The 17,829-nt window shown below is 47.9% G+C and overlaps 7 protein-coding genes across 7 annotated transcripts; 5 read left to right on the top strand and 2 right to left on the bottom strand.

The window, feature by feature from the left end:
* Positions 1-401: 401 nt before the first annotated feature.
* Positions 402-1,783, top strand: N7510_000946 (epoxide hydrolase family protein; the record flags this gene model as incomplete). Its single annotated transcript, XM_056972873.1, has 4 exons — positions 402-1,053; positions 1,110-1,299; positions 1,357-1,633; positions 1,697-1,783. 4 exons carry the CDS (start codon positions 402-404, stop codon positions 1,781-1,783), a joined length of 1,206 nt encoding a protein of 401 aa, XP_056837990.1.
* A 438-nt stretch (positions 1,784-2,221) lies between these two features.
* On the bottom strand, positions 2,222-3,927 carry N7510_000945 (uncharacterized protein; the record flags this gene model as incomplete). The annotated part of the gene is made up of 4 exons (XM_056972872.1): positions 2,222-2,387; positions 2,450-3,241; positions 3,301-3,781; positions 3,825-3,927. 4 exons carry the CDS (start codon positions 3,925-3,927, stop codon positions 2,222-2,224), a joined length of 1,542 nt encoding a protein of 513 aa, XP_056837989.1.
* A 3,111-nt stretch (positions 3,928-7,038) lies between these two features.
* N7510_000944 (putative oxidoreductase, FAD-binding) lies at positions 7,039-8,886 on the top strand (the record flags this gene model as incomplete). The annotated part of the gene is made up of 1 exon (XM_056972871.1): positions 7,039-8,886. One exon carries the CDS (start codon positions 7,039-7,041, stop codon positions 8,884-8,886), a length of 1,848 nt encoding a protein of 615 aa, XP_056837988.1.
* A 143-nt stretch (positions 8,887-9,029) lies between these two features.
* Positions 9,030-9,636, top strand: N7510_000943 (uncharacterized protein; the record flags this gene model as incomplete). The annotated part of the gene is made up of 3 exons (XM_079040927.1): positions 9,030-9,186; positions 9,336-9,590; positions 9,632-9,636. 3 exons carry the CDS (start codon positions 9,030-9,032, stop codon positions 9,634-9,636), a joined length of 417 nt encoding a protein of 138 aa, XP_078897056.1.
* A 442-nt stretch (positions 9,637-10,078) lies between these two features.
* N7510_000942 (SLC26/SulP family anion transporter) lies at positions 10,079-12,767 on the bottom strand (the record flags this gene model as incomplete). Its single annotated transcript, XM_056972870.1, has 5 exons — positions 10,079-10,696; positions 10,756-11,636; positions 11,696-12,236; positions 12,284-12,429; positions 12,491-12,767. The coding sequence occupies 5 exons, from the start codon at positions 12,765-12,767 to the stop codon at positions 10,079-10,081; spliced, it is 2,463 nt and encodes an 820-aa protein (XP_056837987.1).
* Positions 12,768-14,674: 1,907 nt separating this feature from the next.
* On the top strand, positions 14,675-15,249 carry N7510_000941 (cell wall mannoprotein 1 family protein; the record flags this gene model as incomplete). Its single annotated transcript, XM_056972869.1, has 2 exons — positions 14,675-15,001; positions 15,058-15,249. The coding sequence occupies 2 exons, from the start codon at positions 14,675-14,677 to the stop codon at positions 15,247-15,249; spliced, it is 519 nt and encodes a 172-aa protein (XP_056837986.1).
* A 1,343-nt stretch (positions 15,250-16,592) lies between these two features.
* Positions 16,593-17,816, top strand: N7510_000940 (male sterility protein; the record flags this gene model as incomplete). The annotated part of the gene is made up of 1 exon (XM_056972868.1): positions 16,593-17,816. The coding sequence occupies one exon, from the start codon at positions 16,593-16,595 to the stop codon at positions 17,814-17,816; it is 1,224 nt and encodes a 407-aa protein (XP_056837985.1).
* Between the last annotated feature and the right edge of the window lie 13 nt (positions 17,817-17,829).

Genomic DNA, 17,829 nt, shown 5'->3' with positions numbered 1-17,829 from the left:
TCTGTGGATGTGTAACTGTCAAGAATTGGAATTTCTACACATAATATGAGTTCGACCGTAAGCTCGGCGGACGGAAAGTTTAGGTTCGGAAGAGCGTCATGAGGGGTTGAACTTTTCGTCCGATTTGTAGGGGCGCTCTTTATTTTCTAATAAAATGTGTCCGCGTGAGCGGTGAGGGCCCGACATTTGGAGGCGGGTACTTGATCCGGGGACCAATAACAACCCTATCCTTAAACTCGGTGGACGAAAGGGTGTTTTTACGCAAGAGAATGTATTTTCGGTCCTTCGTAAAGCCCTTAGAAACCCTTATATAAAGCTGGTGGCTTGAGGGAAATCTTACAGAATACCAGTGTTCCCCTTCTCTCTTCTCTTGAATATCATATTTCTAATTGACAGCCACAATGCTGAGTAGTTTCAACACTCCTCCCAAGAACGTCTCCGGCACACTCGAGGCTTTCACCCTACACGTACCTGAGGAAGACTTGTCTAAATTCCAAGAGCTTTTGAAATTGTCTGAAATCGGACCAGCAACATGGTGGAATACACAACAAGATTCCCAATTCGGAGTGTCCCGCGAGTGGCTAAGCCAGGCTAAAAATACATGGCTCAATAAATTCACCTGGCGCGATCATGAACACTCTATCAACAAGTTCCCCAATTTCAAGATCGCTATCAGCGATGAGGAAGCTGGGCAGGTGGATATCCACTTTGCGGCACTCTTCTCTAAAAGGAAGGATGCTATCCCTGTCATCTTTCTTCACGGATTTCCGGCTTCGTTTATGGAATTCCTACCGATGATGCAGCTACTTGCCGACAGGTATACACCGGAGACACTACCGTATCATATCATTGTTCCCTCTTTACCCGACTATGGACTTTCCGGTAGCCCTACTACGGATGTCGAGATGACTCTGACCCAAGCTGCGCGTATCATGAACCAGTTGATGCTTGATCTTGGGTTCGTCGACGGTTATGCCGCGCAGGGAGGTGACCTTGGCAGTATGCTTGCGCGGATTATGTCTGTTCAATACGAGGAATGCAAAGCTTTTCACGGTATGAATCCTTTCGAAGTACAATATAAAATCAATGGTGACATCTAATCGCTATAGTTAACATGCTCGTGTTGGATCCGGGAGAGTCGGCCCCTTCTCGCGACAGCTTAACTCCCAAAGAACTGGATATCTTGCAACGGACCGAAACTTGGCGCCAGACGGGCTTAGCTTATGCCCTCGTGCATGGAACCCGTCCAGCTACCGTCGGGCTGGCAATGTCTTCCAGTCCACTTGCCTTGCTGGCATGGTAATCCAACACTCTTCGACAATCAACCCATATTAAACATTAGCTAACAAAGACTAGGATTGGTGAGAAGCTCCTTGAATGGGTTGATCAGCGAGAACCGCTTCCGCTCGACACAATTCTAGCTTGGGTCAGCTTCTACTGGTTCACGAAAACATTCCCTCGCAGTTTGTACCATGCCGAACTCGTCAAAAACTTGCTCAGAGGGGATAAACATCCAATTTCAAAGGAGAAGCCGCTTGGGTATTCGATGTTTGCCCATGATCTTGCGATATTACCACAAGCCTGGGCGAAGGAAATATATCCAAATCTGATATTCTATCGGGCCCATGAAACTGTGAGTGATGTTTTCCTTTGAAAAGTACTTGCTTTAAGCCTCATCACTGATCTGTACGTACAGGGTGGGCATTTTGCCAGCGTAGAGCAACCAAAAGCATTTTTGGAGGATGTTGAGGACTTCTTGGCAAAGATCCGTGGATTGCTCTGACCCAGAGAGAATTGGTGTCAGTATTAGCAGAAGCAAAAAATCGGCATCACGCTCGAAGTTTGGCCTAGAGTCGGAAATTGTTATATGTTATGTACATCACCGGGCACCCGCTCTTTATTTTAAGAGCCCGGGCTAACAACTATCTATCTATGCGCTATATATTGGTTCTGTGTATTATGCGACTAAGACGAGAGAGCTTCATCGTAATGCTCTTTTTGGCACATTGGGTAGCATGGGCGTACTCCTCCCGCATCAAGCTAGAAGATCCGGGCTGGCTCGGTGAATGAACTAAAAAACATTATGAAAGTAATGCTTAAGTTCTAGAAACGCTGGGGTGGTAACTGGTATGTCAACGAATATACAAGTAGCATGAAGCAGACATGATTGAATAAACCGAAACTTTCATCATTCGTAAGGTCGCGTAGAAGTCCATTTAAATCAATACTGGCCCACCGGCTTTCTAGGAATACTCCCCATTCTCACGTGTGTTCCAGGGCTATCGTATGCTGCAGGAGGCCCGTACTGCCCATCCTGCCCATCCTGCTCGTATACTTCTGTTTTGCGTTCGACAAGAGTGTACCGTTTGCGCTTACGGATATAGAAGCTGGAAGAAATATGGTTAGCAAGCTACAATGAGAGGTAGATGGATGGGGGACATGTTCTAACCAGAATCCTATGAAAACGACCGCGAGGAACGGAACTCCTAGACCAATGCATAGCCCAATGATAAGCTTGTTGCTTGTCCCGTCGGTTGTTCCGTCTAAGATTCTGCTCCCTCCGGTGGCGAAGGGAACATATGATGTAGGCGCTCCTGACGTGGCTGCCAACTTATGAACATTTGTTCCGAATGGGATAGCACTCGTGATGGTGTTCACTGCGGCTGTCGAGGACCCAGATTGGACACTGACGACGGACGTCGCAGTGCTGGTTGTTTGGAGATTGACGGGACAGTTTACCACCCCTTGGGAGAGACAGTTGACGATAGTATATGTACTTGTGGTTGTCGTCGGCGACCCGAAGAGATCATCTAAATCATCTCTCCGATTTAGCGCTGCACGAGGAGTGATCTGGGAAGAAGCAACTGGCGTTGCTTTTGTTTCCGCACATATACTAGCCAAAGTCGTATACCAAACCGGAACGGTCGTACTGATAGCCGGTCCCCAGGTGTGGGAGTCAACCGCGACTGTTGCCCCGGCTGCCGCGCCTAGAGCAAAAGTGTACTCCAATTCAGCGGCTAGGTCGCAGTTGATGCTGTCACCAGCATCGTGACCGGCGTCGACTTCCACTCCAAAATCAGCAACGTAGGCAAAGACATTAGTCTCGACACCGGAACTAAATTCTGACGGGAAATCTGAGTCTCCTATCTCGACTCCAAGGCCCACTGATAGGCTCAATGCTGCATGGAGGGCTCCTTTGCCCGTTATTGTGACAGGCAGAAACTCGAAGGAGCCGCCGGGACTGTTGATAAAACAGCGTTTGTTAGAAGAAGACTTGGGTGTCGTCACAGAAGGGCTTACATTGTAACATCCGACACATTAGAGCTAAACATCGCCAGATCAAAGGCAACTCCGTCATCAAGCTTGATATGGATGCCAGTACCAATATCAACCTCCTCGTCTGCGATTAGGACCAAGTCAACACCGAACACGACTCCGACCTCGAGGCCCACAACAGAGATTCCCTCTGGACTTTCGGTCCTGAAGAGAGGGTATGTGTAGGTAGATTGCTCAGACAACTGAATATCAAGATCTAGATATAGCTCTAAGTCATCGAACTCGAGATGCACCTGCGCGTCTGGGAGAGCATTGACGGTATCTAGATTAAGGCTCAAGTTAAGTGTCGGTAAGGCAGGGAGGTGTTCAAAATCTAGACTCTCGACATAATTCTCTATTTGGTGAATGGCTGATTTGGCGACATTTGCGACATTGCTCTCAGCACTGTCAATCGTCTTCTTCAAATCTAAGTCACCCGTGAGGGTCAGGTCGCCCGTGGCCGAGCCTTGAACGTAACAAGTAGAGCATATGATTCCAATAGGGCCCACGGAACTGCAAGTCTGTGAGTGAAATGTTTTCAAGGATCAATGTGAGCTCGTACGGGAACAAAGTAGCATCTTTCCAACTTTTGGCAAAAGTCGTCTTATTCATTCGATAAATATTATCGCGAGATTGGAGTCCTGCCACATGCAGGGCTCGTTTCACTGCGTTGACCGTATCTGCGTCGGTCATCCCAGGACCGTTTCTAGTCTTTAGCGCCACATTTCCTGAATCAAGGGCCGCAGTGGTGCCCAAAATAGGGAACCAAGACAAAAATATTGTCAATAGAACAACCAACATTATGGATAATGGATACTGCCTGCAAATTTCAAAATATGTAGAAAAGCAAACGTTGTGCACTACCTTCGCTCTAAAAGCTGAAAGAATACAATAATCTCTTATAATTAAACAAACAGCCCTATATTGGGCTGCTGCGGCTCCGTACTTGCTATCTTTAGATTATTTGGCGTGTCGCACGGCACTACAGGAGCAGGATAAGCCCTAAGACGAACCGGTCCAGCCACTTGCTAGGATGAGAATCCCTTGCCAAGCAACACGGCCCGTGCTAGCTACAAAGAACCTGAGCCGCGACAGGAACGCGAACAATTATCCACGAAGATATTCATTATTGCCTAGCTGTCCCATAATACACAAACACAAACTGGCAGTTTTTGATTATATCTAAGTTTTAGTGTTCCATATACTATTGGGCAAGCTTAGTTTACCAGACAAAAGGCATTTGTGGAGAGAGCAGATGGGGTAGCCGAGATTGAGGCTATGTATGCAGCTAAGGCACGTCCCGTCCCTCTAGGGCGTTGGTGCGTTGTCCGTGCGTGAGAGTATAGCCCCTCCAGAATGGGGGCCGGAAGAGACGCATTTGTTGAGTGTGGCACTCCTATTTCTTTTGCATGGCATTGCCGAAGACTAGTCCAGATAAAGATACTTTGTGGTTGGCAGAAAGCGAAGCCCTAAAGTTGGAAAGGGGGCTTAGTACATGGTCAGAGCTGCATGTAGCATCCCGCTCCTCGGGGTTTGTTGCTTTGCTGCTCGTCCTATTACACTTTCCCCAGTCTACAGCGAGCTACCGTCGGCCAATTACATATTCCCAGATCGAAGTAAATTTGGTGCTGCCGTATACTAACTATTCCCCGGTCTCGACTTGCGCCACGATTCGTATACTACCTATATCTTTACCCCTATCCTTGATATATTTTCGGAATTTGGGTTAGGGTCACCTCTTATATTCGTACAATCGTGCATAGTCGTTAGGGACTTTTGTGTATTTAAAGTATAGTTTTCCATGATCGTCCCTTCGAATACCTGACCGTAACCCCGAGCGGGGATGTGTCCGAATCGGGGATGAGTAGACTCTTTCTGCCACTGTTTATTAACCGCCATTTATCTACTTTCTGCCCTAATTCGTAGATTTCTTTAAAGTAGCATGAAGGCGGTAGATAGGAGTAGGCCCCCCTAGAACACTTCAAGTTTCTAATATGCTTTTTGAAAAACTTTCTGATCTTCTTCAATAACCCATTTGAATAGTGTTTGGAATCTCGTGTGAACCGTTTGGTATTACAGTGTCGCCTGTCTAGGTCATTTTACAAAATGTGATGACATGTCTTGTTCCCGTTTGCAGGCTTACGAGGTATTGGTACTATCTCAATTTGCCATTTCGCTATAATCTCTTTGCGACAGGCTTTCTGCTTAAGTGACATGACTAAAATGGTAGACGAGAGATATTCAACAGTGGTTGAATAAGGTGATCCTTAATCAATTGCGATCCTCCACTAATGGCTGATGTCCGCACCTTTGCTGCAAGAGCGGAAGTTACGTTTTCTCATCTTCACCGCCACTTCTACGATACATTCGATTCACAGTTTAAGCGCTAGCAACCGAATCCCTATCTTAAGGGTGGCAAGACACCATCCACTTGGGGTAGTCGTCGATGAAGTTCCTGTGGGAACCTTGTGAAAATTCAGAATAACTCAAAGGTGGTTCAGCAAGTTGCCCTTTCTCCGGATTCAGACCCAGAAAATCACTAAATGCGAACTAGGGTATTTCTGTTGCGAAATAATGGGGTTGAAACTCATCGTGGTGCTGATACTGCCCGATAGCAGCGGTTCTAGTGGCGTGTAAGGTACAGTTCGAAAGTGATCTGACAATTAAGATGACGGATTGGTGGATAACAGAGACTGTGCAGCCTTTAGGCAGCACGCCCAGGCCCTAAAATTGTATTAATTTACTCGTGGAAGGGTACTAGGCATTGCCAGGCATGCTTGTGACTTCAGATGCTGAATGATCATGTCGAGAGCCCGAAATTTTTGAATTCAGGCCAATTTGTGCCACGATTTGAAGCCATCCGATTCATCATCTTGATACCGCTAGTTATGTAATTTATTTTCGACCTATTGTCCATATCTTCTGCCTTGTTTCTTTCTGGATTCTATTTTTATATTACAGATGTAATGTGGTTTGTGTTTCTATGGGAAGAGAAATGGAATTCACCAAAAAGTCTGGTATTCCTTGTTCTCAGTTTGGTGGCTTTCATTGACGGATTATTGGCTCTAGTGGGCGGAAAATACTGGAGCAACATCGTAAGTTGAGGGCCGGTCGACTCAGGGGAGGTCGTCGGACGTCACAGCAGAGACCTGGGGAGAGATCATGGAAAGGAAACGAAACGGGTAGTGAAGTTGTATTGATCATGATCTCCCAGAAGGGAAATCCTATCTATCTACGGCGGTGGGCGCTGACACCTCAGGCACCCACCCATCATAAGTACTCACATTTCAAGCTCCCGTTGCAAAATCTCAATTCTGAACACGATTATTGACGCAAGTTCATAGATCATTAACTATGGTGGTGGAAAGGGACGTGGGGTCTTCTGTCCCAAACCCGAATAGTTTATCAGAGTTTGGGTTGAAGTTGAGGTGGGGCAGGTGATCGAGTTCCGCCTTTTGATTAGTTACCAAACCCTATGATGACACCGGCCTAAGCCAGGTTGGGATCGCTTCTCTCGGATTGTCTCGGCGTGGCGGCATTTTGGCTTTCTGACAAAAAGGTCTTTGGAATCATTAATGGAAAGGTCGAGAAATAACCATGACGTATGGCCTTGAGTCTGTAGATTCTTAATAAAGATATAGAAACCGTATCTCGTTCAGATGGGTCAGGTTCCTTCACTCTTCCTACCCTGGCAGTTTATCTCTTTGCCGTGGATTGCTCACAATGCCTGCTTCAAGGAGATCCGTCGCGCTTTCTCAGCAGATGCCGTGGCACAGCGGGGAGAAAAAAATGCATGATCTGATGAATGTTCCCGATCAATTCAATCCCACTTCTCAATTTCTTTCTCCGGGTGCTGGTCACTTCGTGTATCATGCGCCATTGCTTGCTATCGGCATCGTCGACAACCGGGGAATGCCGTGGACTACCGTTTTGGGGGGAGAGTCAGGAGTTGCCCGCCCGGTTGGTGATTCCATGATCTTGGTAGACACGCCTGCCCCAAACAAGCACGACCCAGTCCTACAATTTTTACTGGGGAGCACTCCAGACAACCAAACTGCGCAGTTTCACGAAGAGAAGCCCATTATAGGCGGTTTGGCTATCGATCTGGAAAGCAGAATGAGAGTGAAGCTTCACGGGAGGCTGCGAGCCGGGCAAGTCTCCTACGATGGCCAAACACGTCGGGCACAGCTACTTTTTGAAATTGATGCAAGCCTCCCCAACTGCCCGAAATATCTCAACGAGAAATTTATTATACCCAATTTATCCGACCCCAAAACGTTGCCAGACTCTCCCAATCTACCACCGCAAGCAATTGACCTGCTTAAAAAGGCTGATTTATTCTTCATTTCATCGTCAAATGCTGGTGAAGATATGGACACCAATCACCGTGGTGGTCCCCCAGGCTTTGTGAGAGTACTTTCCAATAGCCCGAATGGCGCAGTCCTTATATATCCGGAGTACTCCGGGAATCGTCTTTACCAGACTCTTGGGAACATTCAGATGACTCCTTTTGCTGGCTTGACGGTACCAGATTTCGACACAGGCGACGTCCTGTATCTCACGGGAGAGGCTCAGGTCCTCAGTGGAGAGAGCGCCGCTGATATTTTACCTCACTCAAAACTTGCCGTCAAGATCACAGTCCTTTCCTCCAGGTTTGTTCTTCAAGGTCTTTCCTTTTTAGGGAAACCTGGAGCCTTTTCCCCTTATAACCCTCCTATCAGATATGCCAGCGGGGAAAAAGAACTAGACAAGCCTTTGGGCACGACTAGGGCAGACGCTTTAAATCGTGCTGTCCTCATTGACTTCCAGCGTCTCACTCCCACAATTGCCAGATTTCGTTTTCGCATAGAAGGAAAGGTGATCTCAAAAGCATGGAACCCTGGACAATACGCTACACTCTCTTTTGCGGATGATCTTGATCAAGGCTGGAGTCACATGCGGGACGAAGATCCACGGTCCTTGAATGATGATTACATTCGAACCTTCACTATTTCCAGTTCCCCAGAATCGTCAGCCGGTGGGTCGCTAGAATTCGAGTTGACAATTCGCAATGTTGGGCGTGCAACAAACTACTTGTTTCATCAAGAAGTGAATAGCGCCTTTAGTCTACCATTGCTTGGCTTCGGCGGGAATTTTCATTTTGAGGACAAGCGCAGCCCTATTGTGTTTATTGCCTCTGGGATCGGGATAACACCACTCCTTGGGCAAGTATCGTCGTTGAAAAAGACCCAACTCAATAACTTACAGGTATTGTGGTCTGTACGGGTCGATGACGTGGAATTAGCATTGGACACCCTCCTGAAACACCCAGAACTAATCCCCTCAACCAAGCTCTTCCTAACTGGAAACGAGTCATACTTGGGAAATCAGGACAGGAAAAAGGCTTTAATCAATAAGCTTACTAATGCCGACGTGTCTATTACAAGAAGGCGGCTTCAAGAGCGAGACATCGTTGAGCTTCGCAAGGAGGCTGAGACCGGTTGGTATATGTGTGTGGGCTCGGAGCTGAAAGCTCTCATTTTACAGTGGCTAGCAGGAAGAAAGGTTGAGTACGAAGACTTTGGTTATTGAGAATTACAAGTAAATGCGAGGTTCACCTTTTTTTTTGGAAATTATCAAAGGATGGATACGATACTGTTCGGTAGCTCAAATGTCTCACAATATAGCACGACTGGATCTACGAATTTAGAGACGGATGCAAAATAATTTCAGATATGGTTTCCTCAATCACTGCCGCGAAACTTCTCACCCAGGCGGGCACTAACAGGGCTACACTCATCAATATCTTGAATGAAGAATCTAGCACATGCGACCACAGGGTGTGGAGAACAGGGCTTCCCGTCCGCTCAGCCGTACTTAAGCCACACGCCGGTCAGTTAGTAGTTGGGTGGGTGACCACCAGCGAATCCTGACTGTTGCATGTATATCTTTCTTTTCTTTTTTTTTTTTTTGGTCATTCACTCACTCATGGTTCTCGTTTACTGTCAACTTTTTATCTAACTAATAACTTCATCACCCAGCGTCTCCGCGAAATCACCGACCCAACCACCTCCCCCTCCGCCACCACAAAGACAACCCCTACCACCACCTCCGAATCACCGTCACCAGCGGCGGCTGCCACGGCTTCCAGTACATGATGTCCCTGGAGTCCGCGAACAAGATCGACGCAGAAGAAGGCACCATCATCAAGGGCGAGGAAGATGTAGCCACGACGGATGCAGCGGGCGGGGAGGCGAAGGTTGTGATGGATGAGCCCTCGTTGGAGTTTTCGCATGGTAGCACAGTCGACTATACGACTGGGTTGATTGGAAGCCAGTTTAAGATTGTGCTAGCTGGGGATTTGGATGATGAGAGTGGCATGTTTTTTAAGTATTTTAAGTATCTTGATAGTGGTATAGGCTGATTACGCCTTAATATGTCTAATATTAATCTTTAAATAGATACTACTAATATTTCTCTGCTTCCGTTCTGGAAGGACAATTAAAATCGATCTAACGATTGCAACCCTCGCTCGAGATGTGCTTTAAATTCCTGGTACTAGAGCTGGCTCAGAGTTGCATGATCAGCGTGGGAGGTTAACTCGTAAATATGTACTGATTATTGCCAATATCATTTCAAATTAATTTTCATCATCTTTTACAAAAGGCGCCTATACACGAAGAACTTAATATTATAAAAGAGGCTCAAATGCCCCAATGCTCAATATGTGCTCCTATATGGGCTATACATGCACGCGCACGTCTGTGTCTCTTTGCTTGGTGAACTAAACATCTCCATGGGGTTCGCCTTTGTCTTCTAGATCCCGATGGAACTCGGCGTTCGCAACGGCGCTTTGAAGTGCGCTGGTCAGATCAATGTGGAAGAACGGCCGGTTGATACCGTGCACTGCTGCCATGCGAAGGCGCGGCTGCTCTAATTGAGAAACATTGTAAGTCGGTGTGATGTGCTGCTTGGACTCGCCCGTGATGGCGGAGGTGGGGGCGCCACCAGACTCCACAATCTCGTCATCTTTCGTATTATCATCGAACTCAATGGCTTTTGCGGCGACAGTGGCAGGGTTGGCCCCTCCGATATCTGCCACGCTGTAGATGGACTTCCACTGCTGAGCCAGCCGGCTGCCAGGCGTCGGATGGCCGAAGCCGACACTAACAAGGGCACGCTTGGTCCAACGGTTGTTGATGTGGGCGAAGTGCCAGTGCACCTTGTTAGGGTATGTATGGCGGTCTAGCTGGTTGCGCACATCGATCAGTGCTTGCATCGAAGTGATATCAATATTGTTCACGGCGCTGAAGTCGAGGATGATGGCCTGAAGCGTGGGACGATTGTCCTCCGTATCAACTGATTTGCCCCTACGCGGGCCGGGGTCGTTCCATGGGCGATCCTATGCATGTTAAAAACAGAATTCCGTTAAGAGCTCCGAAAATGAGGTTGAAAACTTACTCCAGGTCGGGGATATTGATTCGGGCTAGTAAGACGTGTAGCCATCAGAATATGGGCCGTCAAGTCGTCGAGATACCTGTTCGCATTCGGAAAACTGAATCCCTCAGAGAACCTGTAGATGAAAATACCCGGGTACGGGGTCTGCAACTCAATCTCCGGGTTGGATCCATCGTTGTGGTCGAGCGGAAGGAAGACGTTGCGACCGATCCCAGTGTCGCTGTTCGCTCCTTTATAGAGATTTGTAGTTTCAGCGCTGGCTGAAGTATCACCGATGATCTGGTCATCAATGATAGAGTGCACCTTAACCCTCCCAAGAAAGTGACCCTTGGATTTGACAACTCTGAAGAGAAGCAACGCTGCCGAAATACAGATAGAGGTGTATATCCCGTCCTCGATGGTGGAAAACACAATGACGATAACGCCAATGAAGAAGATTACCACCTCGAAGGGTGACACACGCCAGAACTGGTAGACAGTATTCGGTGGCGTGATCAAGTCACCCACAGCATGGATGATGACAGCCGAGAGAGTAGCGCTCGGGATATAAAAGAAGACAGCGGGAAGGGCATAGATGGCGAGCAAGACAATGACTGCAGTGATAACACCGGCGAAAGGGGTCCGCACACCGGCCTTGGACTTGATGGCAGTGCGAGAAAATGAACCCGTAGCAGGGTAAGCCCCGAGGAAAGGACCGATGATGTTCGCGAAGCCAATGGCAATCAACTCCTGGGAGGGGTTGATCGTATAGTTGTTGACCCGACCGAACGACTTTGAGATGGAAATGTGCTCGATGACCAGAACGATGACTGTTGCGGGCAGGTTGCTAGCGAAAGCTTTAATGATGGTAGTGTCGATATGCGGAACCGCGGCATTTTGGAATCCTAGCGTCAAGTCAGCAATACGCACTCACACCACCATGCTGAGTTGACGAGCTACTCACCGCGTGGCACCGTTCCGAGAATCTTGAACTTGGGGTTTGTCCGGTGGTGCCTGTTCACCAACCAACTGATCATAGTGTAGAGGAGGATGACGAAGACGACCCGGAGAGTTGATAGGAAGAAGAAGAGCTTCTGTCGACTGGGAAGCCTGTGGCTGCAGATATTCATAGCATATCTGATACCGTAGAGGAGGACCAAAGCGGTCAGACCCATGGCCGCATCGAGCGTCGAACGGCCGAGGTGCTGAAGGATATGGATGAACACGAGATACGTCGCGTCCCGAGTGGAGAAGCCTGTGATGCCCATCAGGGTTGGGACCTGGCCGACTATAATGTTCAGTGATGAGCCCGTCATGTAGACGCAAATAGACGTTAACGAGATGAAATCGACTATCCAGCCACAGCGAATGAAACCGATAAAGAAGATGATGCAGCCGGAGATGAGCGCGAGCGCCGACGCAATGACGTGGCCGGGAATATCTGGATGCGTCTTAGCCATCTCGATGAGGATGTTTCCCGTGATCTGCGACATGACGGCCACCGGCTACACCAATCAGTATGGTCTTTCTAGATTGGCTTAATCAAACGTACCCCAATAGTGATGTCTTTCGATGTAGCAAAGAACCAGTAGAGCAAGACACCCATGAAAGAAGAGTAAAGGCCGAATTGGGGCGGGAGATCCGCCAGGATGGCATATGCCATGCCCTGCGGCACTACAACGGCACCCACGGTAATACCTAATCCCACGTCAGCCCTGATACTATTCATCATTACACCATGTCCCCAGTGGTGTCTTACCGGCGATAAGGTCACCGTACAGCCATTTCAGGTTATACCGGTCAATCCACTGTGTGAAGGGAAAAAGCTGACGCGGATAGCCTAATAGCTCTTCGCGTGACGGCATAAGGCTGCCGAACCACTCTCTCAGGGTCGGTTCCTCCTCGACGAAGAGCGTGTCAGTGGACAAGATGGACTCGCCGTGGGTTGTTGGGTCCAGCACGGCATTGTTGGACTTCGCAGTTTTGATCCTCAGGACGTCCTTGGCCAGCTCCTGCACTTGGGCGCGGGACGGCATGCCTGAGCTTCTAATGCAGGCGAGACAAGAAGAAAGAAGCAAGGATAGCCAGATATGAATAAGGTAATGGAGATTCAACACACCGCCATCGGGCTGAGCTGCGGTGGGCTACGACCTTGGATATATACTACTGTTAGCTAAACAGCAGCAGACGTGCTGCCCTAAGCTTTCGGGTTTAAAAGCTTAACTCAGATATAGTGGGTACGCTAATGTTAGGATTCGTAAGCGTCAGACTGCGAATTCTCTGGTCACAGACGGGGCCAGGAAGGCGCTTTCCCACTTCGAGACCGATTTCTTGATGGCGCCATCGCTGTCGTGCATGATGAAATCAACTGAACGTCGTCAACTCATTCAGCCGTTAACTCCCGTGACTGGTCCAGGGGGAGGAAATTACAATTTCTACCTAATCAAGCAGCACGAGGGTGACGAAGAAAATTGCGAACAGCCGCTAAGAAGTGATGCTTCCAGAAAGCGAGGAAAGAAACAAGATCAAAGGCTGGACCATCTTAGATCTATTCTTCCAAAAATTTTCTGCCGAATTATCAACTCATTGGAAAATCTATTGGATGAGGTTAAAGTATTACCAAGATGCGGGATAACTCCAACTAGCTGTTCACCAATCAACAATTACAACAGCCTTATAAGGTGTAATATTAATTGGCAGTTCATCCGAAGATATCGGGTTAAGAAGATTTTGCGGATGTAAGTCTGAACGAAGGTGCTTTGGTGGTCCTCCAGTCAGAGGAAAAATGTCAGCGAATAAAATCAGAAATTCACCTGTATGTCAAGTAACAGTGTCCGTGCAGTTCTGATGTTTAAATCTTGTCAGATGTAGTTTATCCTTGCAAGCTGATGATAGCATTTTCTTAATAGACCCATCAGGTCGGACCAGGCTCCAAGAGACCTTCTGGCGAATCAAAAAGTTCGCCAGGCACGTGCATAGTGCGGATCACACACCTCCGACAGACTCGCACAGTACCAGGACGGCAGACCAATCAGCAACGCCTCCCGCAGTCTCACTGTGGCTGAACGCAATTACACCACGGCCGAGAGAGAGCTAGTGCCTATCGTGCAAGCAGCCAAGATATGGCGGCACTTCAAATCAGCAACTTAGCCAATCAGAGTGATGACCGACCTCAAAGCAATCACGCATAGGTCGCAACTAAGGCAGACGATAGTGGCCTTTGATCAAAACGTTTTATTGCCGGCAAAATAAATATTATATAATCGCAATCGAAAATAGAAGTTATACAAGGTCTCTCATTGTTTCAAAAGGTCGAGGCAACTCCTTTTTCCCATTATGGGGGTTCAATCTATGACCCACTCCCGCGCCGTCTCCTAGCGAGGTGATAAACGGGCTCGCGACTATCTAGCTTTTGATGAGGTCAGAGCAAAACAAATCATAGTTTAGCCAACGAGCTAAATCCTTCACAATTGGAATTTACCACAATAGCTTCATCCTCATACCCGAGGCCAAATGTTCTACGACGAGAAACCCCGGGCACATCACTTAACATTGCGACTCAATCAGTTGCGCAGCACCATTCTGCCATAGGTTTCTTCAAGAAGAAGAATGAACGCCTACGAACCCCATCTCATGCTTATTACGATTAACCAGCAATGTTGGATACGGCCAGGTCCGTGAACTTGAGTGTGGCCCCCGAATGTTTAAGAGCTTCAGCGTCGCATGATTACTATAACAGCTGCGTTGCGTGTGACCAGGTGCATTCTTTGCCTCCTTCCTAGTTGAAGAATGAGTGATCTCGCATACCAAAGGGACTGCGGGTCCTGGAGGCGGCTCACGAACAATAAATGGTCCCCTATGCCTCCGTCTTACAAAATGCAACTCCTGATCAGGAATTTACTGCTTTTGGTCTTGCTATCTTCATAATAACAATTGACCCACAATGTTGTTCGCCAAAATCATCGTCTTTCTCGGGTTGACTGCAACCTCCGTCCTCGCCGCTATTAACAGCAAGACTGTTAATGATATCAATACCGTCCGTAACAGCGTCATCAAAGCCCGGAAGGCAATGGAAGCCTGGGACGGGGGTGTCTTGTCGGGTATCCCTCTCGTACACACCATCTACAAGGCCCACACGACTGCTGAAACTGCCAGAAAGGGCATCGAAGGATCCGATCCCTTTGATGGTGAAGACAGGGATGCCGTGCTCGACGCCTACCACCAGTTACAGCCCGAGCTCGTGCGCACTATGGGGGTGGCACAGAAGAGGGTCAGCCCCCAGAGAACATTATTGTTCGTGAAACTATTTCTAAAGCTCTTATATAGGCCCCCGATTTCAAAAAAGCTGGTGCTGGCTACATTGCTCGCAGCTTAATGAGCAACATCCGTACCGAGAGGGATGATTTCGAGAAGGCCATGCGCACCAAGATGTCTCCTGAGCATCATAAAATGGTCGAGCCATCCATCGACGATGTCAATGCCGCTTTCGACGCTACTGCAAAGGCTATGAAGGAGTAGGGCGCAGTTTTGTGAAGCCGTTGAAGTTCGGATCCCAATCAATAGAATTGAAAGGTTACAGTATGAATTGGAAACGAATTAGCTCGAATGTTAGCGGTCTTCAGGATATCTGCCTATCGAGGATATCTGCCTATCAAGACTATGTAGACCGACTTACCCATTATCAGCCCAATCAACTGGCTACGAAACCGATCAGGAATTGGCTGTAGTAAATTCCGGGCGCATTCATGAAGCTTTCAACAGCAAGGCCATGGTACCCGTTGTGATTGGTGAGAAGGGTTAGTTACTCTGATCCCCAGTTGCGAAGTGAGAACATTCTCAGTTTATGTGAATGACGTGATGACGACTTCTATCCTGCTTATACGTGTAAGATGGGAATGCGGAAAGACCCGACGGTGGTGCTTGATAGCGAGGCGAGGCGAGGCGAGGCGAGGGTTTCCGGGACACAAGTTCACGCCGATGATGCGAGTATATTTCCGATCCTTTCAAATATTAAGAAAGCCGATCCGTCTCTCGCCTTGATACTATCTTCAACGTTTGTAAGTTGTAGACACGCTTGCTGAGAAAATTCCTAAGACCATCAAAGGTCGGCATCGATGATCCCGCGGCCCGGTGGGGGGGCCGCGCTCTAATCGAACCGAAAGAAAATTAACAGATGTATTCAAATGATCAATGCCCACGATATTTAAGCACAGTCTGAAGCACTCAGTGGCTTGGTAGCGCTTCGGTATGCGATGTACAAAGAAATGACATAAATGAATTATGAAAAGCATGATAAAATGGAAGTATTGACTGATGGTCATACTGTATCCTGGGGAGCGACGGAGACAAATTAGAAAACGTTCAATTCGTTGGTTGAAGCAAATACACCGACAATCTATGAGAACACGTCATCTGGTTATTTACCCTAGGATTACAATAATATTTCAATAAGTTTGCAAGATTCTCTAAAATGATAACGATCTGCGAGCTTGACAACTAATGGAAAATGTCATATTTTCCTCTTCGCCGGGTGCAGTAGGCCTCCGGGTGAAGGCGGCTGGTAGAAGTAAAAATCTCTCCTTTGGGCAACGTTATGCAGTTCGGATGGCGTGATGAGGAGCGGAGGATGGAGGTCGATCTTGAAAAAAAAAAAGAACACTTCAGTATACATACAGTACGATGGATGATCAAAATACGACGAGGAAGACCCCCGGAGGCGGGAGCTCGCGTTGTCCAAAGTGGATCAAATGCAAGGAGAAAGCCCTTGCGTTAATACTCACTCTCTTCCCCTAAAATCGGAACGAATTCTAGCATTTCACTTCACGACTAGAGACCGCATTGTTTTCTGCAAATCATTGAGAATGTCTCTTCCACCGGATCCTGCCGAATGGTTTCGAGACCAAGTGGTCTTTCTGACTGGGGGTACAGGAAACCTCGGGGGATGCTTGTTGTACAAGCTTGCAATCCAGCTCCCCACAGCAAAGATCTATGTTCTTTGTCGGGGTTCGATGCGTCAAGCAGTGGCGAAATGGGAAGAGTCCATGCCAGAACAAATTGATGATATTCTCGATACGGGTAAAATCCACTGTCTTACGGGCGACATCACTCAGCCAAATCTAGCCCTAGGCACGAGCGAGCTTGAAATGCTGCAGAACGAAGTGACGCTGGTGATTCATTCAGCGGCGAATTTCTCGGTCTTTCAAGCCCTCCCTGAATCTATTCGGGACAACAGTCTGCCGGTCATGGAGCTGGGTCGCATGTTGCTCTCTTTCTGCAAGATCAGGATCCTCCTTCACATATCGTCAATTTCCAGCAAGAGCTTTCTTCCTGGGGGCGTGGTACAGGAAAATGCAGATCGGCTATCTTCCAAAGAAGACGCCCCCGAGAAGCAGCTGGCAGAAATACTGGCTACGGGCAAGTCTCCGTATACCAAACAATTTATCGCGCCTTACGCGCAATCCAAATATCTGGCTGAACAGTTTCTCTTCGAATTAAACGCCCCGTTCCCAATCCTCATCGTGCGCCCCTCGAATATCGGTCCGGCTATTCAAGACCCTTTTCCACTATATGGTCCTGAAGGCGCAATTCCCATTCACACCTTTTTTCAACTACTTTTCGAAGCAAGCGAGCATCGCACGTTCGAACACCTTGATTCCGCACTTCCTCAACACATCATTCTCGAAGAAATACCAGTAGACCTTGTGGCCAACACCTGTCTTCTGCATCTGGCCTCAGGCTCAAATGATATCGTGCATGCCGGTTCGCAATTATACAGACCTATCACCTTTGGCGAATACGTAAAGCAACTTCGCCGCTATGCACCACGGCCACTGGTGGAGAAAATGAGCCGAGTCAGGGTGAAAATGAACGCCCATTTTGCTGAAAAATCAAATGATATGCTTGAGCACATATGTCGGGACTGGAGGGTTGATTGTACACGCTCAAAGCCTTTAAAGTCGACAGGGGGACCGATTGGACTGGATATCTCTAGTCACAACTTTGATTCCTTTTTTGAAAAGAGGATTTCTCGACGGGCGAACAATTTGATGTCTTGGATAGACAGCCTCGAGTCCACTGCTGGGTAATGCGGTTCCATCA

Source organism: Penicillium lagena, assembly GCF_028827675.1.
Source record: "Penicillium lagena strain IBT 129212 chromosome Unknown utg000001l_segment0_segment0, whole genome shotgun sequence".
Classification (NCBI taxonomy): Eukaryota; Fungi; Ascomycota; class Eurotiomycetes; order Eurotiales; family Aspergillaceae; genus Penicillium; species Penicillium lagena.
The sequence above is the reverse complement of the archived record's forward strand: the minus strand, read 5'-3'. Positions and strand labels throughout refer to the sequence as shown.